The following is a 27892-nucleotide window of genomic DNA, read 5'->3' as shown; positions in this document are numbered from 1 at the left end:
TTTTTTTTTTTTTGGTCATATATGGCCCTTCATTTTCAGAAACACAAATGCACAAAACATGGCATGCTGTCAGGTGAGACAAATGCTAATTATTTCAACCTATATAAATTAAAGAATTCTGTAGTAACTGCCAAACCCAAATTATTGAAATCCTCAAAATCACTGAATAGAGATTTGCTATTGGATCCATAGATAATCCATTAAGGAACTGTACTTTTTTAAAGAATCTTTGGGAACTGGCTACACCTTACCAGACATTGTTCTTGCTGAAACAGTAGTTTGATACTAGTTTTTAAATAACATTTACTCAATTTATAATTAGTTCCATTATGTACAATATAATTTTGCAAATGTAATTCACCTTGAGCGAGTTTAGTTCTGTGAATTCATTTTTTGCATATTTATTTCATTAAAAATTATTTCAAGAAAAATTATCACAGCAGATATGAATGGGTTTAAGCTAACTTTAGTAGAAATACACAAAACATTAACAATAATTCTGTTTAAAAGTTTTTAATATTAAAACATACCTTGTAAAATAAAGGGAAGATTATCTTACAGCATTTGAAAGAATGATTTAGAGTAATTTACTCTTACCATAGTGCCATAATTGCACAATATTTAAAAGAAGAGGAAAGGAGCCACTACAAAATCTTTAAATCATTTAAAAGTATGTTTATACAAAAACCAGGATGTTAGTAATATAAAAGAAACAGAGCTTAATAAAATAAAATACAAAATATTTTATTTACATACCACAAGCCCTTTCTCTTTACATTCCAATATTGTGTGGTTAAGTACCAACAGTTGTGACAACTAAAAAAAAATTAGGAAAACTAATTTGTGCTATAAAAAGTAAGCTCTCTCTAGTATAATACAAAGAACATAGTTAATTATGTTTTAATAATAAAATGCTGCACATCTTAAACAGATGCAATTAACGTTTGCTCTCCTGCCTCAAACTGCTCATTGGCCTTCAGCAAAACAAGGGAGGAAGGGGACAAGAACTCCAGAAGTGCCAAGTGATCCACAGGCTGAAAAAGCTGGAAGGAAGGAAGGATTCAAGGAGTCTACAGCAATAAGGCATTTTTACTTCCAGTCAAGTGAATTTATATGTACATTTGGGTTAAGGAAAAAGCTATGCTGAAATGTGTGGATTGCCATAATCAGTTTTTTTGTACAAGTAAAGGATAGCATAAGGGGAGAGAGAATTTGTTTCTTAAGACTAACACATCAACATGGTTTTACAACTTTAAGATAAATATGCACTCAACAACAGAACACTGTGATGTGTATTTTTTCAGGCTATACTTTGATTAGAATATATGTGTTTTAACATTTAATTCAAACATTAATCCCCCCCTCTTTTTAGAGACACCATATTTTAAAATAAATTATTAAGACATTATTAAAGGGACAGTCACAACGAAAGATTAAAGCATGTGCCCTAAATTTCAGGGAATCCTAACAAACAATTCTAACTTCCTGTAAAAACCAGTATAGTCTGCTTCAGGTTACGTGTTTTTGTGTTGCGTCCCGCGGCAACCAGAAAGTACTGAAACAGGTTACTTCCAGGTTTTGCCGCTTGCGCAGAAGCACTAAATTGTGCCACGCGCGTGCACAGACGCAGCACTTCGGCTTGCGTCAGTTCCGTGTTATGGACGGGCCTCTGGAACGGATCCCATCCGTAACACGAGGTTCCACTGTAAGTATTTTTGCAAACACAGGTGAAAACTCTTTTCCTGAGCTTGTGAGAGCAAAGAGGGAATAAAACATGCCGTGGTAAAAGGTGATACCAGCTTACCTGAATTCCAATTCTCTACATTCATTCATTAGTTAGAAACTCTATATATGATTAATAAATTATGTGAACTTTGCCAGCTGCTCCCTTTAAGGGAGGATAGGATATAGAAAACACAATCATATTTTATATAGCATATGAAGGATATGATTCATAATCCAGTGTCTGAGTAAGAACGCCGGTCAAAACAAACTCTGCATTGTGAACATCTGCAAATACAGGGAAAAATAAATAAAACTTAATCAAGACATCCATGGTAACTTAATTGCAACTACTGATCTTTTAACGTTTTTGTTTTGACTGAAAGGACTTGGGTTGAGGAGTTGCCAGTTGAAAGTAAGAAAGATGGAAGCAGCACTTACTCAAGGTAACTATGAAGCTGGCTTTGCGTGTGTCCTTAAAACATTGTTTGAGGAGACTGACATTCTGATTAAGAGGCAGTGTGTATAAGGGATACTTGGCAGTTGGGTGCCAGGAACAGACCTGTGCAGGCTGTGTCAGACTGAGGCACATTTGCAGCTGGTGAGCTGGCAAATCATGGAAGCGGCCACTCATAAGCTGCGCTAGTGCCAAGTTTGACATCCTCAATGTAAAGCTATAAATACACCACGGGTGTACATTGGCTCTGTGTGCAGCCTGAATAACAATGTGATTTGAGGCGATTCAAGGTTGACTTTCATGTTATTGAGTTCGACTGTGTTGTTAACAAGGCATGCTGAGGTGGATCAGCAAGTTGCCAGCCTTCCAAGTAGCACTGTGGTCATAGTCATTCCATGTTATGTCATACAGACACCGCTTTTATTTTCTCAGAAGTGAAACTAAGCTCACTGGGAAGCTTGCAGGTGAAAGGGGTATCTTTTATTCTGACAGAGAGGTCTGGATTTCAAGCGCTTTGATTATTTCCTAGTATACTTCATTCAGGTGGAGGAACATTCAAATAAATAAGCAGAACTTTTCTTTATATAGAGGCAAGGTATAAGCAGTTAGACTACTGAGGTTGCCTGCTTCCACAGGCATTGACTCCCCCCCCCCAATTGCAGGGCGCATCATGTGATACGTCCTACCCCCACCTAGTGCACAAGTGCTCACTCACCGGGTTGGGACACGCAGGTGTCCTGCCATCGTGATGCTGGCATTTTATGTGCTGGGTGGAGAATGGGGAACACAGAGCTGGGCTCCACACTCAGCCTCCTCCCCCCAGCAGGGAGGAACCAGAGCGGGCGACAGGATTTTGGGGGAGCCTAGCTCCCCTTCCTTGAAAAATAGGGGGCAAGGCTGAAGACCCTTTAGGCTCCACCACTTGGTGCACCTGCTTCTAAAAAATAAAATAAAATTTAAGAGTCCTGTGCACAAAGAACCCTGAATGGATCTTCCTGAAGTTCAGTCTTACTTAATACTCTCTGGTAGGTTTCCTTTCCCTGTAAATTTAATCAGCAAGTCAAAAGGTGTGTGTGTGGGGGGGGGAATATAACCCCTTTTTTAGATTCTCCATTACAGAGCACTGGAATTAACAGCACCGATTCAAATAATGAATCACAATGGAATGCAACCTTCAGGGGTCTTCATCTTGATTCATGCTGATCCTGTTTGACAGCTACTGTTTCCCCTCCAACATTTTGCATTGGGATTTATCTGAACATGATACTCACCCCTAGCAAAAGGTGTTTTCTTCTAATACTATGCAAAAGTCCATTGTATGTATAAAATCTCCCACAAGCCCACACATCCAGGATTTGATATATATTTCAACTATAACCAAACTATTAGACTGGGATACATTTCTTTCCTTAAAGCAGAAGTCAGCAACCTCCAGCCCATGGGCCGGATGTGGCCCACAAAGACTGTTTTACCGGCCCACGAGCTGCCCGCTCGCCAAGTCCCCCACGCACAATGTGGGGACTCGCCAAGTGGTGCAGGAAATGGCATCTGCGCATGTCCAGATGCCGAAAATCGGTTCTGCACAGACGCAATTTCTGGCATCACGCTGCGCCAGTCTGGCCCACGGACGATCTCCGTGGGATTGATCCAGCCCATGGCCGGTAAACCTTGCCGACCCCTGCCTTGAAGTGTTGGTGCCATGTTGCATTGTTAAACATTGTTACAAGTATAAAGAACACATACCTATGCCTCTGGCAAAATATTCTCGACATAAGTGAAGATCATTTTCGCAAGAAATCAGAATAATCTCCGATAAACTCTGTATTAAAAATAGTGAAATTGAGTCAGCTCAAATGGACACATTTTCTAAGCAGAAAAATGTTAGAAAATCAATCAAGATCACACTCACTTTGTTTTGCTTGTGTTCCATAAGCTTTCGGAAAGAAGGTTGTTTGGTCAATACCTTTCCTCCTGCACATTCCACAATAGATTTCATAGTGGAAAGGCTAGGGCAAATTCCAGGTGTAATATAGAAGTACTTTCCCTAAAATCAAAACATTTATGAAACACTAAACACATCTGTATGTCTGCATTTGTGACACTGACCACTATGTCATTGAGCAGTTACCAGTGTGGTCTGTCCACTTCCTGTCAATTAGCATTCCCTATTGTGGTATATTAACTTCTCACCCTGTCCTGCCTCTTCTCTAATGTTATCATTTTCCCCCTTAAGCTGATGTTCACCATGGATACCTTGCTAATTTCTTCTACAAGGGAGGGAAAAGGTTCTGACTTGCTATTTCTACAAGGCAGCCCCACCCCATAGTTTTTATACACTGTACTCAAGTAGAAGAAGACTTGGAAGCAGAAGGGGGGCAAGAATGTTACAATAATTAATATAGGGAAGATAATATAATGAATTAAAATTTTGGTATTGTCTATATAAGAAAAGCAAGTCTGAATTATGAATAAATAAATACCGGTAAATGCAGTTTGATACAAGCAAAATAAGACTATGTTTACAGAGGAAGCTACAGCAAGTTATTTCTTTACCATCTGCTTCCAAATGTTTGCTTAAAATAGAAAGTACTTAGCTATCTTATCAGTAATGTAAAAAGAGGCATCAATAAACAGAAGAATAAAAAAGTTTCAGTGGATCTTGCAGTTATAATTTTTAACAAAAGAAGAGAATCAGCCTGTCTCTGGGTTCCCTACACAAACTGCAGTATAAAACGACATGGTTGACAGATTATTTCTGTTCTACAAGGACAGTCATTCATTAAATGGAATGTTTTAAAATTACAGATGGAAAAGCATTACTCTCCATTATTTGTAAAGAGTTAATGCATGAAGGTATGATGTTTTGGCAATTTCATAATTTGAAATATTACTTTTAAATTATGAATGTCAAACCTTAGTTGCCATTCTCAAAATGATGTTTCACTGGAGAACAAAGAGCAAGCTTTAGACCATAATTACAAAATTATAGATTTATTAGCTGAATAGAAGAGACTTGATAATCACTTGGACATAGGAAAATAGAAAAATCTAAAAGAACTGTCAAGATTCTAAACTAGAGGAGAAAAATAACCAACAACTAAGTAGCAAGAAATTTATTTATTCATAATTCAAACAGTCTTGAAAAGGACTGAGAAGCAGGAATAAAACCAAAGGTTTTGGAGATTTGAGAAAAGTAAAAGAAGTAAAGAGATGTGGATGGTTGCCAATATCAAAGATTTAGTAAGTTCCAAAAGGACACAGAGTCTAAACCAGATTGCAAAGAATCACATAAAGAGGAAAGATAGATATTAGGAAGAGAGCAATGTCCTTGGGAACTACAGAAGGGGGTGGAGGCGACATGGATAAGCTCCCATTTCTTCCCCTACCGAAGCCAATAACACACAAAAAAAGTTAAGTTCCAGGTCAGTGAGGAACTAGCTGAAGTCACAAGTATAACAAAGGATGCTGTTGCAGACACCCACATGTGCTGGGAGTTTTATAAATAACAAAGTTTTACTATTGCTTCAAAAATCCAAAAACCAGCTCCACAACTGTTTAAGATCTGACGCCAGAGTTTCATTTTTTCTTTTTCCCTCCCTCTGCCTTTTCCCTAGAGTATCATTTTTTAGACTGTAAGCCTGCTGGCAGGGACTGTCTTGTTTTAATTGATTGTATGTAAGCTACTCTGGGAGACTTTTTGGCTGAACAGAGGGGCACTAAGACTCTAAATAAATAGTAATATAATGAGTCATTTACAGGCCAAGTACTTCTCAAAGACAACGTCAATTCAGAAAACCTGCCAAATTATGGTGAAGGAAGAATTATGCTGACTTTTGCACTGATAAACCAGTTTGCAATTGGCTAGCAAACCATATTCCAAAGTCATGATTTGAATTGGGTTTGCAAATCATGGTGGCAGTTAACAGTCATCATTCTGTTTGCAGACACTGCTATAAGCAAACTTACAAAGCAGATGGGAAATGAAAGCACATGCATGATTCTAAATTATGATTATGTTTGGAAGCTACAAGCAAGATTTTCAGAGGTGTGATGCCTCAGTGGAATCCAGTCTATAACATTTAGTTATACTGAACTACTTATATTTCAAAATACAGTGGTACCTGAGGTTAAGAACTTAATTCGTTCCGGAGGTCCGTTCTTAACCTGAAACTGTTCTTAACCTGAGGTACCACTTTAGCTAATGGGGCCTCCCACTGCTGCTGCGCCACCGCCGCACGATTTCTGTTCTCAACCTGAAGCAAAGTTCTTAACCCTAGGTACTATTTCTGGGTTAGTGGAGTCTGTAACCTGAAGTGTCTGTAACCTGAAGCGTCTGCAACCCGAGGTACCACTGTAAAAGCTAAAAGTGGTTTGAAATGCTTTTTTTCTAGACTGGCATACATGATGATAACACTCATGTTTAAACACATGGTTCAAATCATCTGGATTTAGCGCTTTTTAAAAACTGATGTACCTTGAAAAGCGGTGTCTCCTGTGCTTTCTTTAGAGATTCTTCTAAGCTGAAACAGAAAAGAACTTCAGCTTCTGCATCCCTGAGTATGTAGTTTTGCTCTTCTAAAATGGAGGGAAAATATAACTGTAACTATTCATAACACAAAAAGATGCAAGCATCTACTACTGAGAAAATAATTTATCAGAAAAAATAATTATTTATGAATTTATCAGCTACTACTACTTTAGTTTGGGCATTTAGATTCAGCGGCCTCACCTTAAGTTTCATCAATAAGGAAGATGCCAGCGGGGCAGCTAGCGATTGTTTCTTTAAAAAATCAATAGCTTAATTTAAAATTTGCTTGGGACCCTTAAATTAAGCAGCAAAACTCAATATAAGAAGCTGGAGTTAAGTACTTGCTTTAACTTTATATTAAAAATTATATTTAAAAATTCAACACTTGAAAATTGCTGAGTGAAGAAGAACTACTTTTAAAACCACTGAAAATTTAGAAAAAGAAATCACATAAAAAATGGCAATAGAGATGTTAAAGTTCTACATGCATAGCCATAAAGATGGGATGTTGGGAGCCACCCAGAGTGGCTGGGGCAACCCAGTCAGATGGGTGGCATAATAAATTAACAACAACAATAATTTTTTTGTAAAATAATAAGCACTGCTTTGTAAACTATACCTACAAGTAAAATACACAGAACTAGGGGGACATTAACCCTCTTATCTGACTCACTCCCCCTGGTCACAGGTGAAACTTCTATTTCAACCTTTTTTGATTTGATTGTTTCAGTGTTGTTCCCCTGCTTAACAGCAAGTAGGGCACTATTTTGCGCATGCTTCATTTTTGTGTTTTAAAAGAGAGACTATTTATATCACTTATACTGACAAACTTTAAGAATTACTTACCTATAAACTTCTGGCCCTTGAAACACTCTTCCAACCATTCTGGGGTAACTATATGCTTTACAACTGAAATAGCTGTAAGGAATTTTACAGTACGTGTCACTTTACTCGCTATTAAGTGAGTGCATTTCTGGGCAGATTCTGCTACTTCACCTCCAAGAATGTAGAGTTTCTGAAAATTGTATTTGAAAAAAAGTTATAGCCTCTAGCCACATCATAATAGTTCTATCAAACTAAAAGCAAGATAAACTAAGCCTAGTTTACACAAGCATACACATAATTACCGTACACATGAACCAGCTCCACTGAAAAACAATGAAAGGCAGCCTTTCTCAACCTTGTGTGTTGTTGGACTACAACTCCCATCATACCTAGCCAGAATGGCCACTGGTCAGGGATGGTGGGAGCTGTAGTTCAAGAACATCTGGGGACCCAAGGTTGAGAAAGGCTGCAGTAAGGTGATAAAACGTATGTTTGTGATGCCACACCTGTGATGTCGTTTATGCTATTACATTAGCAGTCACTGCAACAAACATAATTGTGTGAAACTACCCCTAGATATACTGTATATTCTGGCGCATAAGACTACTTTTTAATCCAGGAAAATCTTCTCAAAAGTTGGGGGTCGTCTTATACGCCGGGTGGAGAATCTGCGTCAAGTGTATCTCAAACTCTATATTTTAACTGGAAAAGTTGGGGGTCATTTTATACACCCAGTCGTCTTATACGCCGGAAAATATGGACTAGCAACCAGAAGCCAAAGAAGAGTCCTGTTAAATTACACCAAAGAACAGAATACTGGACCACCAGATAGGCCAAACAAATGTCAAATTTTGGGGGTCTCTTGATAGATGTGCAAACTAAATAAATTGCCATGGGCACCATACAAACACCAAGACTAAATACACACTGCAACCTGTTCTATGAGTTACAACAGAACACTACTTTCAAGCCTAATTTCAGCATGAGGGGAGGAAACCCTGTGGGTGCCAGAAAAGGTCTGTACAGATACATGTACCCCTCATTAACAACCCCCAAGATAGGCATTTGGTCTGATCCCATAGGCCAGTGATGGCGAACCCGTGGCACGCGTGCCACAGCTGGCACGCAGAGCTCTCTCTGCTGGCACGCCAGGGGCGGGGAAATGGCGCCGCCGCGCTGCTCTGCTCATGCGTCCTGCCAGCGCAGGCGCAGCAGCGGACAGCAGCAATTTCCCTCCTTGGCGCCTGCTGCGGAGGATTCGACGCGAGGCAACAACGACGGCGAGGTAACAGCAGCGGCGGGCTGGGCCAGGGGCGGCGGGTGAGGGGGAAGCCCTCCTTTTGAGCGCTGCGAGCGGGGGTGGGGGGGAGCCGCGCGGCCCCGCCGGCGATGCCATCCCTAAGTAAAACGGCAGTGCTATGTATGTTCGGGTGGAAGGAAGGAGGCAAATGTGGAACTCTTTACTCAAACATGTGCACACAGGGTTGGTGCATTGGAGGAGTAGGCGGCCACCTCCGCTTCCATCCGAGCGGTGTTTGGGATGGCGCGAAGAAAAGTCTCACTAAGACCCAAGCCGCCAAGGGGCGCGCGCCCCCGCGCAGGGGTAGGCGGAGCTGCGCCAGAGCTGAGCGGCGTTTGCTTCCCGCCTCGCACTGCCGGGCGGGCTTTTCTTCCCAACCGCCTTCACAGTCCGGGAGGCGCAGTTGCTGTGGTGGCGGCTCTCACATGTCTTTAGCTACCTCCTCCGACTGCCCGAGTGCTCTCCGGTAAGGAGGAAGTCAAACTTCTCGAAGAAAGGGCAGGAGCTGCATTTGGGAAGGTTTGGGATGCAACCGCTATGGTTCCTCCCTTTGCCCAGTTTTTGCAAAACAAAAACAAAACCCCCACACATAATAAATAAATAAACCCACTGGCCCTTTCCTGCGTTCCGTTTTCTGGGAACGGTCTGTCTCCTCCCTCTGCAAAGTTGTATGCAGATGCGGAGAGGAGGGCGGTGAATAACACCGGAGTTCATGCAGGGAGAACTAACTCTCAAAAGTCTTTCTCTCTCTTCTCTTCCCTTCCTCCCCCCCCCCCCCGCTCTACTTCCTTAAAGGTAAATTACATGCATCAAGGCAGCTTTGCCTGTATCACATTCCGCGGATTGATTGCTTATGTATTTACACACACCCGCACAGTCGTGGGCAAAATTTTATTCAGTGTACCCAAAATAAAATAACTCTTTGAACCTGCTGCCCATAACCTTCTATCGATCTGGCTATGAATAATAGGTTGAGAAAGATTCAAAGAACAAATGAAGGGTTGTACTGGTATGTATATTATTTCCTCAGAGCAACCCCAGTGAAATAAGTGAACTTAAGGCCATTTAATTGCAGTGTTGGCACTTTGAAATAAAAAAGTTGGTTTTCCACTGCAGTTTGGGCACTCGGGCTCAAAAAGGTTCGCCATCACTGCCATAGGCTCTTATGATGATTTAGGTTTCTGTACAAGACTATCTAGATCTAAGCTTTCATACATGTATGTTTTGTTGCAGCAATTGGTAACTTGCTTGCATGAATGGGCCACCAGAAGTATAGAATCACAAGACAAACATTTTATATAATTTTGCAGGGGTTACAGTAGAGAAAAATGTTACAAAAATGCTTTTTCTGTTAAGACAGAGGAAAGTCACCTTGATGTACTGATGCACCTGGGAAGGCTCAAATCCCGTGAAGAGCACTACTGGTGTAAATTCTGGTGTCACGTTTTTAGTAGGAGTTGGCAAGTCTTCAATTCTACAAATACAAAATACTGTTAATACAAAACACAGTATTTTTGGATTTAAAATTCAACACAATTTTGATATACTGTTTTCATGATTAATATCTAAACGTAGAGAAGGTTCATGAAGTGTGTAGAAACACATCATATGCAACTTTTGTTTGGATTTAGCTGGTGCAGCCATCTTTTGTAGAATATTTCGTCTCTGAAGTGCATATGTATGGCATTATTTCAAGGTTCATGTTTTCTTACATACTTTGACTTAGTTTGCACACTCCCTCCAAACTGTTCACTTCCCACAGCACAAGTGTCTCTCTAAATAATCATCAGCAGAATGGTAATATAAAGCGGGGCTGGGGAACCCTTTTCAGGCCACGAAGGGCATTCTCTCATAGGGGACCTTCAGAGATCAACATGCTAGTGTTGAATGGGCCAGAGGCAAAAGTGGGTGGAGCAACAGGTGCAACTCTTACCTTTGCAAAGTACACACAAAGGTCCAGCCTAAAGGTTTCTATACACACACAGTACAAATTTCTCAATCTTCCATCAATGTAAGCAAGAGACCTCATCATAGTTCAAGAGCGCATTCCACCCAGGCAAAAGAACACAAGGAAGGTGCAAAGCAAGGTTGAGAACTAGGAAGGCAATATAGCCTCCTGTTGTTTAGTCATTGAGTCGTGTCCGACTCTTTGTGACTCCATGGACCAGAGCACGCCAGGCACTCCTAAAGCCTAGTCAGTGTTTCTCAAACTTGAGTCCTCAGCCATTGTAGTCCAACAACAGCTGGGAACACAAGTTTGAGAAGCGCTGAGAGAGTCCTGAAACAGACGGGCCTAAAAGCCTGCATTTATCCCTAGGATTGCAATTTGCCACTCCAGACAGAGAGATTTCCATAAGTTTTAGCAGTAGTTTTGATAATTTTATTTAATAGACAAAGAATGTGACACATTGGAGAATGGCCACACTCTTACCTTGGCCGCTTGCTTGACGGTTGAATTACTGATTCATTTTGCTTTGGTTTTAGTGGTAATCTCACACCCTGCAAAAATAATGTAGAAATATATAAGCATGCACGCACGCACACACTTTCCCTCTAATAATTATTTACTATTTCACAGCAAAATTTTTAGGCATAGTAACTCAAATAAAAACAGATTTAGCACACTTAATGCCTCAGCATAGGAGCCTAGATGCAGTTTAAAAGGTCTATTTTGGGGAAAGGTTCAGATATTTTAATTAGTTTGTGTGTGTGCACACTACACAACCTTATATGCTTCATCAGTCATCAAACAATTATATTAGAAATTGCCAACAGAAAGCAGTATCAAAACTGAAGGTTGTTCAATGCCACACTAAACTATACTTTAACATGAGAAAAGCCCCAAATGTATGTACTCCCACCACCCTGATGCAGCCATAACTTCTCAAGTTTCACTTCCATTTTCACTTGTCACTCTTGTCAAACTTGTATTGCTAATACGCCTCTGCAAAAATCCAAACAAATTCAAAGATCATTTAAATAGCAAATCATATTTTTAAAATTGGATTCTTTATTCTTATATTATGTAAACTGCCCTGGAATCAATTTTAAACAAAGGACAGCATAAGTGTATCTTAAACAAATGAATCTTTTAAGGATTTACCGGTATATTCCTTTGTCCAAACAGATTTATGATGTTCCCACTGAAATACCAGTTAAAGTAAAAAAATTATTAGCAAGTCCACATACCATTAGAAGTTCTGATGATACTTTGAGTGGAACTCTCCAAGCATCTGGGAACAGTGAACAGGAAATAACAAGTTTTGACATAAGGACATATATTTTCTTCACACTCCACCACACTAGTTCAGTACATACAGTCTTTTCATGCTAATTACACACACATAGTCTGACAGTATGCATGGAACATCCCCCAAAAGTGGCGCAGTTCACATTAGGTAAGCAAATATGTACTACCCTTTATTTCATGCGTTGTTTCCAGTTTTGCACAAATGTTCTAGCAGTGCAAACATAAAAGTCTTTAAAGGGAATGAATGTCATTTCCTATGGGGCTTCCTTGAGCCTGATAAGAATGCTAGATGAGCACTGGACTTTGGTGAGGAAGATTCCAAACGTGCAGTCTAACCATTTTTTTAAAAGCTAAAGACAAAAGTAGTTTATTTTATGGATCTTCTTTTCAAAAGTCCACCCACGTAGTCTTCACAGAAGTGTTCAAGTTAAAAGTTTTCTGATGATTGTCCCACCCGTGACAGCATTTTTTCCTTAATTTTGTATCGTTAAATTTCTTAAACTTAATTCCTGATTGCATAGTTGTAACCAATAAACATCGATTTAAACAGATATGCTGAGTTTATCATTGATTCACCTCCCAACTCACAGAGCTTTTCCATAAATCAAACTTATCTCAAGCTCCATGTCCTTTTTTTGTCCCACCCGTGACAACACTTTTAACATTTAATAAAATTGTCAAAAATAGCCATTAAAATAATAAAAAATTAGTAAAATGTTCAGTATCTTATTAAGAACATAGTTTAAATTTTGGTTGTTAATTTTTATGTATATTTACATTGTTACACATGTGTGAATACCAAAAAACATGATCAAAGTGTCCCACCCGTGACAATGGAATGGCCCAAATCAGAAGCCCAAGCAACAGCCATACTAACATGTCCCAAACCATGCAAAGTTCCTAAGTCTGAGCAACAAGTTTTATTTATTCATTCATTCGTTTCTTTACTGCAGAAGACTAACATTTGCTATGCTGTATGTCTGGCAACTCTTCTTACCAAGAAGGTTTAAAACCAGATGTTGATTAGGAGCAAGTGGTTCTTGAAGATTGAATACTGTGTATCGATTGTGCTGTATTTGCCGCAGTGCTTCAAAATTTCCAAGTAATATATCACAGAGCCATTGTGCATTCACACATGGTATCCTCCACTCTTTGGCTTTCTCATACTTTAAGCCAGTTGGCCTTGTTACAGAGGGGAAAGAGACACAAATGACACTAAACATCTTATTTATTTTCATTTATGAATCGCTTCCCATGAGGCATCCCAAAGCCATTTACAATAAAAACTTATATAAAATAATTGCATAAATAAAAAATTTAAACAATTGCACATATAAAACCAATTTATGAAACTATTATAGATATGTAATGTGTTTAAAACAAAAGATACCAATTGGGATTTTTTTTTAGAATGTAATAACTTCTCTATTTAGCTTATAATTTTATACTCAGTAATATTTTCACAAACTGTAACATTATTTATATATCATGGTTAATAAAAAAATCAAAATAAATATAAGCCACTTACTCTTTACAGATGAGAACTGTGTTGCTGCGACAAAGATAGCCTGTGTACTTTGCACCTGAGAGGTAGGCCATCAGCTTGAGATCATCTCTGTCACTATCAACAAAACCTGTCACTGAGATTATCTGGAAAAGAAGATGATTCAACCATCAGAAATATGAATAAACTGAAATTTCAAATAAATGCTATCAAAAAAAGTTGTAAGTCTCTCTTGGTCATTTGTAGTATGTGTCTCCTTGCCCATCTTTCAATGCCTACCAAAAGTGTCCTATTCTTTAAGTACATACTATGGGTAACCTTTTCTTCCCAAGTCTTCAGTTAATTTGAAATATGCTATGAAACATTAACTCTTCTCATTCTCAATTAGCCTTTTCTCAACTGCCTTTTAGCCCCAAAAGATTCAAAGGTTCATTTCATGGTATTATTAACTGATCTAGGAAGATTCAAGGTGTAAGCAACCATTGACAGATAAGGTCCAAACCAAACATTTGAATATGAAGTGGTAAAATCTTCAGGCAGTCACTTTATGACAGGGGTTCAGAATCTATGCTCCTCCAGATATTGTTGGACTTCCAAATCTCAGTCATGGTCAGTATGGCCAATGGTCAGGAATGATGGGAGTTATACTCCAATAATGTTAGAGGGGCCCCTGTTCTCCATTCTTGCTTTATGATATCATTTTCATAAATTGAGCCATTTGCATAACTCTCAATGTGATAACCAAATTTACCATCTCACAGAAAACCCTTCACAATACAGTAATCCTCACATAAAAAGGAGTAAAAAAAAAACACACCAAACAAACCAGTTTCACACCTGAGATTTAAAGATAACTTCAATTACACAGCAAGGAAATATATCCCATTCACATAAAGATATTTAGGTGCAGCAAAAAAATTCCTGAATTCAATCATGTAATTTTATTAATTCCAATTAGAGTTGTAAAATATTCTCAAAGACTGGACGTTACATATTTGCTCATTTTTGTATCTTCCTACATAAAAAGTGCTTGCAGTAAAAGAAATAATAGGAACAGCACCAAGCAAAATGCTAGGGTTAATTTCTTACATGCTGTGAACATGGTTTCCCTCCTGGTGGAAATGCTACAGGAAAATGAAGAGCTCGGTGAGGTGGTACCATTTTCTTCTTTTTTAGCACAGAGTTCAACCAGTGTGCTGTGATACATCTCTTCCTTTCTCTCAAAGCCTGCAACACAAATGCAAAACATTGTCACTGTACATATAAATTTTAGTAGGCATGTATGAAAATATTTTAAATATATATATGTTGCTGCTTTAGGTTTATAAAGCTTTTAGCCACCCACTTTCAAACAAAAATGAGGTTGGTATGGGATACAAATGAACCTAAGTCCCCAGACTGCAGTGAGTGCCATCTCCAATATAGGCCCACCAAACCTTAGGTTAGTGACTCTCAACTGTAAGGAGCATACAACTACCACAGTCTACAGAACAACCACCAAAAGATACTCTATATATGTGTGTGTGTGTGTGTGTGTGTGTGTGTGTGTGTGTGTATTCTTGTATTCTGTCTCTTTCCTATTCAAGCCTCTCTCTCTACACACACACACACACACACACACACACACGAGAGAGAGAGCCCTCTAACCTCATCCCCAATTCTGCCTCCTGGGCCTCGGAACAAAGGTGGTGACAGAGCAGATGGGAAGCCCCAAGTCATAGCATGAGTACTTGTTTGGCTGCTAAACAGCTCTAACAGCAGGGAAATACCTAGGAGGAATGGTCTACTCAGGGGGAGGGTGAAGACCTAGGTACAGGCCATGACTGCACAGAGGATCTTGTTATTGCTGTTTGAAGCTATATGCTTAAAATTGTATTTTACAGTTTTAAGTTGCCTTGAGGCTACTAGCAGCAAAAGACTGGGGGAACATAAATTATGTATCTATAAATACTTTCACCTTTGTAAGAAATTATTCCTGAACTATTGTATCATTCAATGTAAGGAAAAAAACAGCTCTAACAAACATAGCTAAGTACATTTGTGCCATGTGCTCTTACCTGAGCATACATATTACTAAGCTGACTTTCACAGAGAAGATGTGTACATCGGTTTGTGAATGTGGGATCTACTGTACCGCCATTTGCTTGGATTATCTAGAAAAATAAAAACTAGACACACTTAAAAGGTTTGTTAATCAAACAACACTCATTGAATTTTTTTGCCATGTTACATATGTGCCATAGTTTAAAAGAACAGCACAAACTTGTGAATACAGGCTCTTATCACTGTATTTTGCACAAAACCTAACTGGTAAGCTTGTTACTTTAGAGTAATGAGAAATTTTGGCAGATGGACCTCTGATAAACAGATAACAAAGAAAGGCAGAAATTATGTCTGAAGCTAGTAATAGTAAAAATCAGTTAAAAGGAGAACAAAGAAGATGAAGTTTTGTGTGCTTTGTTGGTAACATACATATTATGGACATGGAATATATATAATAATCTGTTAAATCAAAAAGAAAACAATTTGTTGGTTTTTAAATATACCTATTTTTGTTTAAGAAACTGAAAAACTAATGCAAAAAACTGAAAAATATTCACAAACAGAACAAATAATTACCCTTTTCCACGTTGCCAGTAACTGTTTATCAGACATCTGCTCAGGATAATCAGCAATTGCAAAGACACAACCCAACAGAAAATAGTCTTCTGGAACTAGAAGAGTAATACAAATTAAATTAATACAAAATAGTCTAGCATATTTTCTCTTATTTAATGGGCTACCACTAATAATAAAAAGGTCTTCATTTGCTGCTACACTCATCTCTCCAAAGAGTGAAACTTGATGTAGCTCACAGAACATGAGCACACCTGCGAGGTCGTCCACTTCCCAGCAAACTTTAGATCGGTGTTGGAAAGCAAGTGGCTGAATTTAGAGGGTGCTCTGTAGATGCAGAAACAGTTCTGTGAATTGGAGTTGCATTATGCACACATCACCTTAGGGACTGTGCATGGGTTATTCCCTCTGCCCATTACCGTACATACAAAAGTGAAGGAGCACTGTGCAGAGACTGCCCTTCACTAGTATTTGGATGCATTGTGAAAAATGCTTAGTAGACTGTAAACAATGGGTCTATAAAAATAGGTCATGAGTTCATTCCAACAAGCTCTAGACTTGAGCATGTCCACTGAAATGGAAGACTGACAATAGCCCCATAACACATGTAAATTATCAAATACAAAAAAGTCTTGGAAAATCTTTGAAGTGGAAGAATCTCCTACATTAAAGTTTGTAGCTGAAACAATTTTTTGGCCATGGCACCATGTTAAGTAACTCACTTACAGATGTGGTTTGTTCTCCCTTACTCTACTCTTGGTTTTCAAGCTGTCAACAAAGATGGTTTGCAATCAGATCACCATTGGTATTTTGTTTGGGGAATTGCTTGCTCTGGTCTCAGCTGCTCTTTTACTGCTTGTCTGATGTTTTATATTGTCACTCTTACAGTTTTAACATGAACCTTTTAATTAGATTTGTAAGACACATTATAGACCCACTGGGTCAGAAAGGGGGGGGGAATGCTCTACTATTTATATAAGTGTAATTAACAGCCTCAGCTAACATACACAAAAACAAAATTACTAACTTTCTATGGATGGATCATGCCCAAAGAGCTGCTGCTGCTGCAACTGTTGCTGCTGAGGATGCTGCGATGGCTGAACTGGAACCTGATGCTGTAATGTCTGAGAAGTCTGGGTCAAGAGTTGAGATGCTTGATTCTGCAGTTGTTGTTGTTGTTGTTGTTGTTGCTGCTGCTGCTGCTGCTGCAATCGTTGCAAATGTTGCTGCTGTAGTTGCTGCTGTTGCTGCTGCTGTAACTGTTGTTGAAGGTTTTGCTGCTGTAGTTGCAGCTGCTGTTGCTGCAGCTGCTGTTGCTGTAGCTGATGCAACTGCTGTTGCAAGGCATGCTGCTGCTGAAATTGCAACTGTTGTTGAGGACGATGTACTTGCTGCTGAGAATGTATCTGTTGTGTAGAAAACTGTAACTGCTGCTGTGAGAATTGGTGCTGATGAACTTGCTGTTGCACAAACTGATGAGGCTGCTGAGAGAAAGACTGTTGTGTTATCTGAGGCTGCTGTGGCTGCTGCTGTTGCTGCAACTGCACAATTTGTTGGGATGGAAGATGCAAGAGAGGGAGGTGCTGCTGTTGTTGTTGCTGCTGCTGCTGCTGTGACTGCTGAGGTGGATGCTGCTGCTGGTGTAGTAAGTGTGTCTCTGGAGTCAATTTAACTTGGCTAAGCAACACAGCATTTGAATGTCCTTGCTGGCTATGGTTTACTTGCTGCTCCAAAGTTTTTGTAGGAGCAGAAAGTGATTGCAAGATCTAGAAAACAAATGGATGCATGTAAACCTTCCTTCAAAACATTTCACTGAAAACAGAAAAGCATAAATAAAATCTGAAAACATTTTGATGTATTCAACTAAAGCTGTACCTTATTAGAAGGCTAATTAATAAAGGAAAGTATTTAGTTATTTGACAAAACAGTTGTTTTGAATACAAATTAACAGAAAGCATGTTTATATTCATTTGCAAATGGGAAAATTTTCAAGAGGTCCCAATATACTGATTGCATGGAGGTAGGTAAATGTCCTAGGAAGTATGATGTAAAACATGCAACTCATCATTATGCTTCTACACTTCACACATTAAGAGAAAGGCTAGCATAATTAAAAAGAAATATACAGTAAAAATTCTGTGATCATTTTCCTCTTCAAGTAGTTCCTTCTATTTCTGAAGTCGAGATGAGCATTGGTACTTATGCAGCCAAATGATACCATCCATACGTTAGAGATGTATCAGAAGGCTAAGGCAGGCACCAAAATGTAAAGAAATACAATTTTTTTAAGGAAAAGCATGAAGGCAACCCCTCAAATAGTAATGGAATGCTAAGTTACCATGGGGAAAATATTTACTGATCTAAAGAATACTTTCAAATTGCATATGAATTACATATTTGCTCATTTCCACAGCACTGTGTCTAATTTGTTAACTTGCACAATTAAGAAAATGTTATCACATTTTTTATCATCTATTTCCTCTTAACTTAGAAGACTACTGTATGTTGCAGGCCTTGGTCAGGTATGTGGCTCTGCACACATACAAGCACAGCATAAAATATGAAAAGACTATGCACAACTACACTAAAGGATTCAAAAATCACTGGAAAGAAAATTTAAACTCATATACTGTACAGTGGTACCCTGGTTTAAAAACAACTGAGTTTATGAACAACTTGGAATAAGAATGCTGCAAGCCCGGAAGTAGGTGTTTTGGTTTGTCAACTTTGCCTTGGAAGCAGAACATGTTCCGCTTGCTGTGTGTTCCATTTGTAAATTGAGTCCCCCGCTGCTATGGGAAAGCATGCCTTGGTTTAAGAACGCTTTGGTTTAAGAACAGACTTCCAGAACGGATTAAGTTTGTAAACCAAGGTACCACTGTAATCAATGTATTAAAACTTCTGTAATTCTGTGAGTGCAGCATAGCATTTGTATAGTGTTTTCTTGCACTAAAACCACTTCACATTCATTATCTAGTTGTAATCCTTACAACAATCCTCTTTGTATTTTATAGTATACAAGTCGTAAAAACTATTCATTTCCAAACATTTTTATTAACTTGTACTTTAAGATACTTACATGCGCAACATTTGATGGTCTATTAACCTGCTGAATATCAGCATTATTGGTAATATTCCTTAATGTCCGTACTGCAGGACTCCATGCAGCCATCATTTCTGGACGTCCAGAACTTTGAGGACTTTGTACTGAAGCCATTATATTACTTCTCATCTCAGAGGACAAAATATTGCCTGGGACAGGTGGGACATTGGCACACAAATTTATCAATCCAGAATCCTTGCCTGAAGGCAATCTGCGCTTTGCTGTAGTAGTCTGTGGAACTTCAGCAGGTGTCCAGTTCAAATTTCTTTCATGCTTTTCAGGAGACGAATCTGATGAATCATCAAACATCAGTTCTCCTTTTGTTTTATCAGCATCAATAGATTTAGGTGAAAAAGCTCGATCACCCAAAGGTGAGCCTTCTCGAGAAGATGCTGGACTTGACAACTTTTCATCTGTGCTGGCTTCATTTTGAGAATCCTGATCTTCATTTTCCTCCTCTTCTTCCTCTTCCTCATATATAATTAATCGTGGATGATAGGAAGCCTCATCTTTTTTAGTTTTATCAGATACAGAATCCAAAACCCAGTCAGGTGTCACAATTTTAATGTTTTCTCTTTTACAGGCGCATTCATATTTCTCCTAAGAACAAAAACATTCCAATTATGAGTCAATTTAGCTTTTAGATAACGAGTGTTAGTTTTGTAAACACTCATTTTAATTATATTGGTTTACATCAGCTCAATCAGTTACATTCCTGGTTACTAATAATAAATATGATTATAAACTCCTTCTAAGATTATAAACTCCTTAAAAAGTTAGTTACTCAGTCCTCTAAAATGTGAGTGAACAACCTGCAGCCCTCAGACCAATTTCAAAAACCCTCTGAAAGCTATCAATCTGACCTCTGACAAGAGTGATATCTTCCTTTTCTTGCAGCCTGATGGGCAACAAGGGAGAGAAAGAAAAAGGCAAAGAAAATTGGCAAAAAGAGATAAGCATTTTAAATTTCTAAATACAAAAATGTTAGAAATTATAGGTGCCAACATCCTATTTTTAGGTACTTTATTGACTAGGCAGTCCTGATGTGGGAAAGTTTTAACTACCACAGCAATTCTTGTGTAATACAGGCTGAAAAAGTATTGATACTGAAGGGCTTTCCAGCCAAATAAATGCAACTTGGAGACTTAAATAACAGGAATAAATCAACCTTATATTTAAGCACTAGCCTGGTAGCCATTCACAGCAAGGAATTTCGTGCACATAAGCACATGGAGGTGAGTGGACTGGCGGAGGTTTGCAACCCTCTCCCCTGTACCCAGCATAAAACAGAACAGGCTGCTACGCAAGGGGTACAGCGACTTCTGATCCCAGCAAAAAAAAATGGCTACTGATTTTTATTACAAGGTAGTAACTTTTGCAGACTGGTTTACAAGGCTGGAATAAACTGAGGTTCATGTGATATAAGCAAAAAACTAAAGCTGTCTTGGTTCCATATCCATATTTAGCTGTACTCAAAATAATTTGCTGCCTGCTGCAAGATCTTTATGATTTGCTCATCATTTTACCATTTTGATTATTTAGTGCAAATTGGCTATCCCACTGTAACCTCAGATCATTTATAAAATTAAATAATACTGGGTTATTTTTCACAAAATAAAAAATAATTAGGCGATCCCAGTCTAACATCCTTCCACTGTGAAAATTAATTAGCAATTTACTGCTACTCTCCATCCTATATTTTAATCTTTTACCAAAACACAAATGAACCAGTACTTCATGACTATGAATGCCAATTTTCTTTGATTTCATCAAAAGTTTCTGAAATGAAATGCTTATAAATCACTCCCAGCTACATACTGAACAGATCCCTACAAAAAATGTAAAAGGTTGACAAGGAAAGATTTCTTTGTAGAAATCATGCTGATTCTATCTCAGCAAGTCAAAGTAACATTAAAATTGGAAAACATGTCCACACAATAAAACTCTTACCCCTTTTGGCTCAGGCACAATCAAATGAGTGCATTTTTTATTGAGGCTCAGCCGGCAATCTCCACCATAAAACGTAATCAAAGCCCACAGTGTACTTCGGTCTTCAGTGGAAACCTATCAGAAAAGGCAAAAAAAAAAAAAAAATACCACTAGATATTAAGGGAAAAAGCACTTTCTGACACATCATTTGGCTATCAGCATAAACATACAACTTCTTACCTGAGACAGACAAGCAGCAATTCCAAAAAAGATCTGACAGGATTCTGGGGAAAAACCATTTACTCTGACAAAATTAAGTCAAGAATATAATATAAATGAGATGTAAAGTGAATAACTGGTGCAAGTTTACCAAAAGCTTCTCAAATAGCTAAGAAAAATCTTATGAATACTTCTCAAAGTATTTTATTCTGTGAACCGCTCTGAGACCTCCAGGTATAGGGCAGTATATAAGTAATAATAATAATAATAATAATAATAATAGCTTATGTTTCCTAATCTTTAACTTGGGTCTCACCAATTCAGGTGAGTCACACATCAACCACAAAAATAAATGAGCAGATCCAAACATATCACTTAATAGTTTAATCCTATGCATGTTTATCTGGAGGTTTGTCCTCCTGAGTTTCTTCTTACTTACTCTACTCCCTGGTACATGTTTATAGCCTGTGCCTCTAACTTTCTAACCTACTACATACCTAAGCGCTGCCTGTGCACATGTGAGTCCAGGTACACACTTGTAACAGCCCCGTTCTCATTTTGTTGCCCTCCAGACCTCACATAGGAGGCACATGAAGAAGGGCCTCAGATGATAATTGCAGTGTCTGGGTCAGTTCATACAGGGAGAGACAGTCCTTAAGATATTGCAGTCCTAAGCCACAAGGCTTAATAGGTTAAAACCAGCACTTTTAACTGGGCCCAGAAACTAACCAGCAGTCAGTGCAGTTGGACCAGGATTGATACGATATGCTCAAACCATCTTGCACTGGTGAGCAACTTGGCCGCAGAATTCTGCACCAGTTGAAGTTTCCAAACCGTCTTCAGAGGCAGCCCAACATATTACATGTTGCAGTAATCTAACCTAGAGGTTACCAGAGCATAGATGACACAGGTTAAGCTATCGCTGTCCAGAAAGAGGCACAGCTGGACCACCAGCTAGAGCTGATGGAAGGCACTCCACACCATTGAGGCTACCTGAGCCACAAGTGGCAGCAATGGTACCTGTAAACTGTGTACCCACTTGAGTGTTACCCTATCAAGAGCAGGCAGCCTCCCATCCATCCAGTCAAGGGAACCATCCACTATCACTGCCTCAGTCATATAAAGAATTAATCCTCTAGAACAGCTGCTGTGCTAGCCAATATTCTGCTGGTATTAAATTTTAAATAAGCATAACACATGTTAACATTTTAACCAAAAAGGATACGGCAGAAGAACTCCACATCGAACCGACAAAGTCACCCAAGAAGGCTAAAAACAAGTGAAAATATTGCATGTAGTGAGTTGCCAATAGACAATGCACATTACATCCTATAAATAACTGTCTATTCAACAAATATGTACCAAATTTAAATTAACCAACCAACCAGCTATTTAACATCTATTGACAGAAACACAGAAACTTGCCTTATAGCGCCCTGGTTTCGCACAGCACAGGAAGCCAAACTAAGCTTACTGAGACCATGCAGCCTGGAGAGGTGCTCACTATCACTTTGCTCTTCCCCAGTACTTTTTACTCATGTGCTGAACTATGTCAAGGTATGGCTTAGCTTGTCTTCAAAGCCGGCTTACGGTTATTGAAAAGACAGGTTTATTACAAGCCCAGGTTTGGACAATGTACTACTAAACCAAACCTTGGCCTAGCACAGCACAGTGCAGAAGTAAAAAAAATACCAGGGAGGAGCACAGCAGCTGCGAGCCACTATCTGTAAGTCATAGTTTGGCTTATCACATTGTGGAACCGAGGTCACTAAGTCAATATTGGTTCATCCTATTCTATATTGTTTACATTATACTACAACGGCAGTGGCTGTCTAGAGTTTCAGAGAACAGGCTTCCCCATGCCTAACTGAAGAGGAGAGGAACAGAACCTGGAACATTCTGTATACAAATTGTGTGATCTATCACTGAGCTGTGACCACTCCCTTGTTATTAGCATTCCCAAGCACTGCATAAGAATCATGCAAACTTTTACAAGTTCATGGTACTGCATATTTTTATGTGTTTTTATAAGTAAAGCAATGTCTTTTGCTTGCCAGCCAGATTATTGTTGACAGCAATCTTGCTAGCATTATTCCATTTTGAGGGTGAGAGGGAGTGTGCTGAATTAATATATAGTACTCTCATCATAAGCACACTTACGGTACAATGGATCACCGCATTCACATTTCAGGTTCTGGGTACAGGGTTTCCCACATATAGTACACTTATTTTGCACTCAAGTGCTGATTCTAAGATATTAATAACCCTGAAGGTCCTGCACTAAAATTAGGTTTACTGTAGTTAAAAGTATCAATTCTAATGTTGTAGGCACTCACTTTTACTACTGGAAGATCAAAGACTTCACGAGATTCACCAACTTCTGGATTGTCTCCATCTTCTGAAATGATGTGTGACGCCAAAGCATTGTAAGAAACCTCCTTCGCCTTGCCATCTTTCAAAAGCTGAATAACCTACAAAACAAGAGGGCTTTTGGTTTTCACTTTCAGGAAAATGCAGGTGTTAGACACTATTGAAGCAAAGTGTTTCTCCCTAGAGGCTTGTTTACATTAAAGCCAGCTCTTTCCCCAGATAAGCACTCCTTGTGCACAGCCAACCTACAAGAGACAACCATGGGACTCTGAGCTACTCACCCTGGTCTCCTATCATGTCCAGCTCTTACTGTGGCAATACAAGCAGGCACAAATAGGCACATTATAGCAGTGTTTTTCAACCTTTTTTGGGCAAAGGCACACTTGTTTCATGAAAAAAATCACGAGGCACACCACCATTAGAAAATGTTAAAAAAATTAACTCTGTGCCTATATTGACTATATATAAAGTAATTCTCTTAAATTAAGATAAATTCAACCGTGTAAATAAGTTTTTACTGATGTAATAATGGAAAGCTGAATGGTTTAGTAAGTTTATATAAAATATGCAGGGATTTATGTTGTGCAAAATGAACCACAGAAAGAGAGGAACTGAAGTCACTGACATTTTAAGGTGAATATTCTAAAATGTAAAACAGAAATTTAATTTTAAAAAATTCATTCTTGCATCGTGATCACAACTTGCGTCGCACTTCTCCGTGCTTCGGGTTGCAATACCGCAGCAGGTTAACTCAACCAGAGGCTGACTTCTAAGTATGCCATGCTTGGGAGCGCACTGTTAAAGCGAGAGCTTTGGGCATTTCCCTCCTGGGTAGGCAAGACAGAAGCCGTTCCAACTCCAACTAAACCGTTCCAGCTCCCAACTAAATCACTGCATCTCCGAGCAGGCAGAGGGCAACAGCACAGCAGAAGCCATCCGATTTCGCGGGCTCACACCTTCCACCTCTTACAGCAGGCAGAAATCCAACAGGTGCATGCCATCCCTTCTCCCGCTGTGCTGGCAGAGGGGGAAGCTGTCCCGGCTGAATCTCTGCCCGTCCCAAGGAAATCGGCATATACAAACAGACAGACAGACAAACAAACAAACAAACAAACAAAGGGACAAGGAGCAACCAGGTCGTGTCCGGCGGCTCTCCAAGGAGTTCGGATCCTTGGAGTGGCCACCCTCCCGCTAGAAGCAGGGCTTGGAGGAGGCCGGAGAGCCCGCGGCCCCCTCTGGGGAAGGCAGGCCTGCAACCCCTCGCAGGCGGGGCTGGGCAGGAGGCGGTGGCAAACGCCGCCAAAGGACCACGGTGCGCCCTCGGCACCTTCTTCATCCCCTCGGCCGGCGGCGGGGACGGCGGCCCGCGATGGAGCCCCGGAGCCGGGCTTGTTGTGTCGGCTGAGAGGCCGGCTTGCGCGAGGTGCGCCCTGGCCGTGCCACGGCTTCTCCTACCCAGAGGTGCCGGGGCTGAAGCGGCGTCTGCTGGCGGTCGGGCTGTCCTGCTGCACCGTGCTGGCCTTCTACGCTGCCAGCAGCCTACAGGAGCTGCCGCCCGCGTGGGGCCGCGGCAACGATGAGGGCGACGAGCCGGTGACCGTCCTCATGCAGTGGGAGCCCTTTGGGCGTAGCCGGCCTTTGGGCGGCTGCGAGCGCCGCTTCGGCATCCGCGCCTGCAACCTTTTCAATTTTCCCCACGGCACACCAGGCAACATCTCGCGGCACACTAGTGTGCCGCGGAACAGTGGTTGAAAAACACTGCATTATAGGATATTGCAGTGGGAAGTGAAATGCAAGGTGATGCAAACATTTCTTTTCATTGCCTTTTCCAAATCAAAATTCTTGCATGAAAGGAATCTGAATTCTAAATTCACTTTTGCTTGCTATTCATTGTTTTTATGCTGTTGTTGCAGACTTGCCACTGATTGTGGATTGTGTATGCAAGATTTCCAGTAGCAGTGTGAAAATCTAAGTATAATGCATTTGCTCACATCTTTTATCATATAGGATGATACATATATAGAGGATTACACCAGAAGGTGACAGAAATGGAGGCCGGGGTACACAGAGGAAGAATGTTTATTTCAGTTGCATGTACTTAAGATTAGCTGGAATGGGGTATGTAGGCTTGGTAGCTGAGGTAAAGATTTTGCAGGAAATGCGTTTTAAGAAGAGGTTTGAAGGAAGAGAGGCAGTGTAACCAAGGTGTTCTGAGAGACATTTTCAGTCAGAAGGGCAGCTATTTGAAGGTGCAAGGGACTTCTGAATGGCTGGGGATGGAGCTGGATGAACAAAGCTCACAACCAGTGATGTCAGCACAGGAGAGAATGAAACAAGACACAAGAAGCAAGACACAGAGGGTATTGAAAATAAAGGGCGAGAAGCTTGTCCAGGATCCAGAAACTGATATGGGTGTGTATGAATTTAAGAAAAGCTACCAAAACAATCAGAGTGAAGGTAGAGATGAATTATTTTGCCTACAAGAAGGCTGGACAGAGATAGGATCAAGGGACAAAAGGGCAAGAGATGTCAATAACCAGGAGGATATTGTTAATGGGACTTGTGGCTTGCCTCAAGACAGCTGTGAACATTCTGATGCAGTCAAGGCCAGCTAATAAAGAAGAAAAGCTTTCCTGTTGTCTGTACCACTCCAGGCTGATATTTAATGCTCTCCCCTCCGCCGCCTTGGATGCAGAAAACTACCTCAGGGGAAAGGATACAGCCTAGCCCTCTCTCTGCCAATCCTATTTTTGAATACGGGGATAATTTTGTTTACACGCAGCAACCCGCGCCTCTCTCTCCCCTGCAGCCGGACTACCATCGGGAAAACCTTCCCTACACGGTTAGGTGCCATTTACTCGAACTGGTCCTCCTTCCCCTTCCCCTCAGATTTATAAAACTGAGCTCCTCGGGGAAAGGAGGGGACGCCTGTCAGGTGAAGAGGAGGAGAGCAGGCGGAGAAAACCGAGGACTGGGCCTAGTCCTGGCCGCGTCCCCAATTGGACCTAACAGGGCCGAAAAAGAGGAGAGCGCGAGTTTGCGCCAGGAGGGAGCGGAAGCACAGCAGGTCCCACACTCTAGGGAAGCCGTGAGGGGAGAAGTGCAGCCCCCTCTGCCGCCTCCCTAGTCAGCCAGGCAACCGAGGCCGCCGTAGGGCCTGTCGGGCTCCAGGAGGCGCGCGGGACGGCGAGGCACCGGCAACAGAAATACTGTAAAAGGGTGGGGGGGGGAGGCGGCCGTTGGGAGCAGTTAACGGCCGCCCAGGCGCGCGGGGGAGGGCGGGCGGGGGGGTTTCGAACGCGCCCCACAAATCCCCCTCCCTTCCCGAAAAGCCGCGCGCTCAAAAAAACTGGCGCGAGCCGCTGTCAGCGCGTGGCCCGCGTCCGCTTACGGGGGGTGGGGGGTGGGGTAGAGGGCATTTGAAGCGCCCGAAGGCGGACGGGGCGCGCGTGAGGGGGGCCCGTCCGAGAAACGCACCTCGGCGCCTATGTCTCCCACGGCGAAGAACTTGACATCTTTGAACATCTCCTCGGGAACCTTCAGCTCCCGCTCTTCGGCTTCCTTCGCCATGGATGGTCCCTCCCGGCTGGGCGGCTTTTGAGAAAGGGAGGGGAGAGCGGCCGCCTCGGGTCCTGGGCCGAGGCTCCCCTCGCGAAGCCCCGGGTCTCCCTCGTCCTTCCCCACTCCGAGGCAGCGGCGGCCGCCGAACCGCGGGAACAGGGCGCGCGCGCTGAGGAACGAACCATCTCCCTCCGGCAGGGCGGGGTGTGTGTGCGTGCATGGGGCGGGGAGGGGCGGGTGAGGGACACAGCAATGCGGAGGGAGGGAGCGCGGGGTGCTCCGTCGGCCCCCGCCGCTCGCAGTCTGCCGTCAGCTTAACGGAGAGCCCGCGCGGCCGTGACAGAAAGTCTGAACCGTCTTTGAAGGGCACCCCCTTGCTAGTGGGAATAATGGACTCTTCTGGATTCCGCCCACCAACAAAGCATCCGGCAGTCAGGGAGCAGGTCCGGGCTGCTGCAGTCCCCGCCTCTTTCCGCCCTTAGCCCCGCCCCTTCGCCTTTTGCTTTCT

The 27892-nt window shown here is 41.1% G+C and overlaps 1 protein-coding gene across 3 annotated transcripts; it reads right to left on the bottom strand.

The window, feature by feature from the left end:
* PAXIP1 (PAX interacting protein 1) lies at positions 1–27542 on the bottom strand. Of its 3 annotated transcripts, none has more exons than XM_033164871.1 (22): positions 27301–27541; positions 23790–23924; positions 22679–22722; positions 21475–21538; positions 21256–21369; positions 19282–19905; positions 17792–17968; positions 17230–17404; positions 16206–16300; positions 15644–15739; positions 14676–14813; positions 13611–13732; positions 13080–13264; positions 12022–12065; positions 11264–11331; positions 10204–10306; positions 7554–7722; positions 6654–6754; positions 4089–4223; positions 3923–3998; positions 1950–2010; positions 1–1115 (listed from the first exon to the last, which is right to left on the bottom strand). In XM_033164871.1, exons 1-22 carry the CDS (start codon positions 27391–27393, stop codon positions 1100–1102), a joined length of 2835 nt encoding a protein of 944 aa, XP_033020762.1. In that variant the 5' UTR covers positions 27394–27541; the 3' UTR covers positions 1–1099. The 3 variants fall into 3 exon arrangements, with proteins under 3 accessions (XP_033020762.1, XP_033020763.1, XP_033020761.1); XM_033164872.1 differs by having other exon boundaries at positions 17230–17407; positions 17795–17968; XM_033164870.1 differs by having other exon boundaries at positions 17230–17968; positions 27301–27542.
* Positions 27543–27892: the final 350 nt, after the last annotated feature.

Source organism: Lacerta agilis, chromosome 12, assembly GCF_009819535.1.
Source record: "Lacerta agilis isolate rLacAgi1 chromosome 12, rLacAgi1.pri, whole genome shotgun sequence".
Classification (NCBI taxonomy): domain Eukaryota; kingdom Metazoa; phylum Chordata; class Lepidosauria; order Squamata; family Lacertidae; genus Lacerta; species Lacerta agilis.
Note: the sequence above shows the minus strand (reverse complement) of the source record. Positions and strands in the feature narration are given on the sequence as shown.

Coding starts and splice junctions, on each gene's coding strand:
- PAXIP1 (XM_033164870.1), bottom strand. CDS start 27,393: ATGGCGAAGGAAGCCGAAGAGCGGGAGCTGAAGGTTCCCGAGGAGATG. Junction 16,301..17,229: donor GCATGATCCATCCATAGAAA/GTTAGTAATTTT, acceptor TTACTCTTCTAG/TTCCAGAAGACTATTTTCTG. Junction 13,733..14,675: donor GGAAACCATGTTCACAGCAT/GTAAGAAATTAA, acceptor CTTCTTTTCCAG/ATAATCTCAGTGACAGGTTT.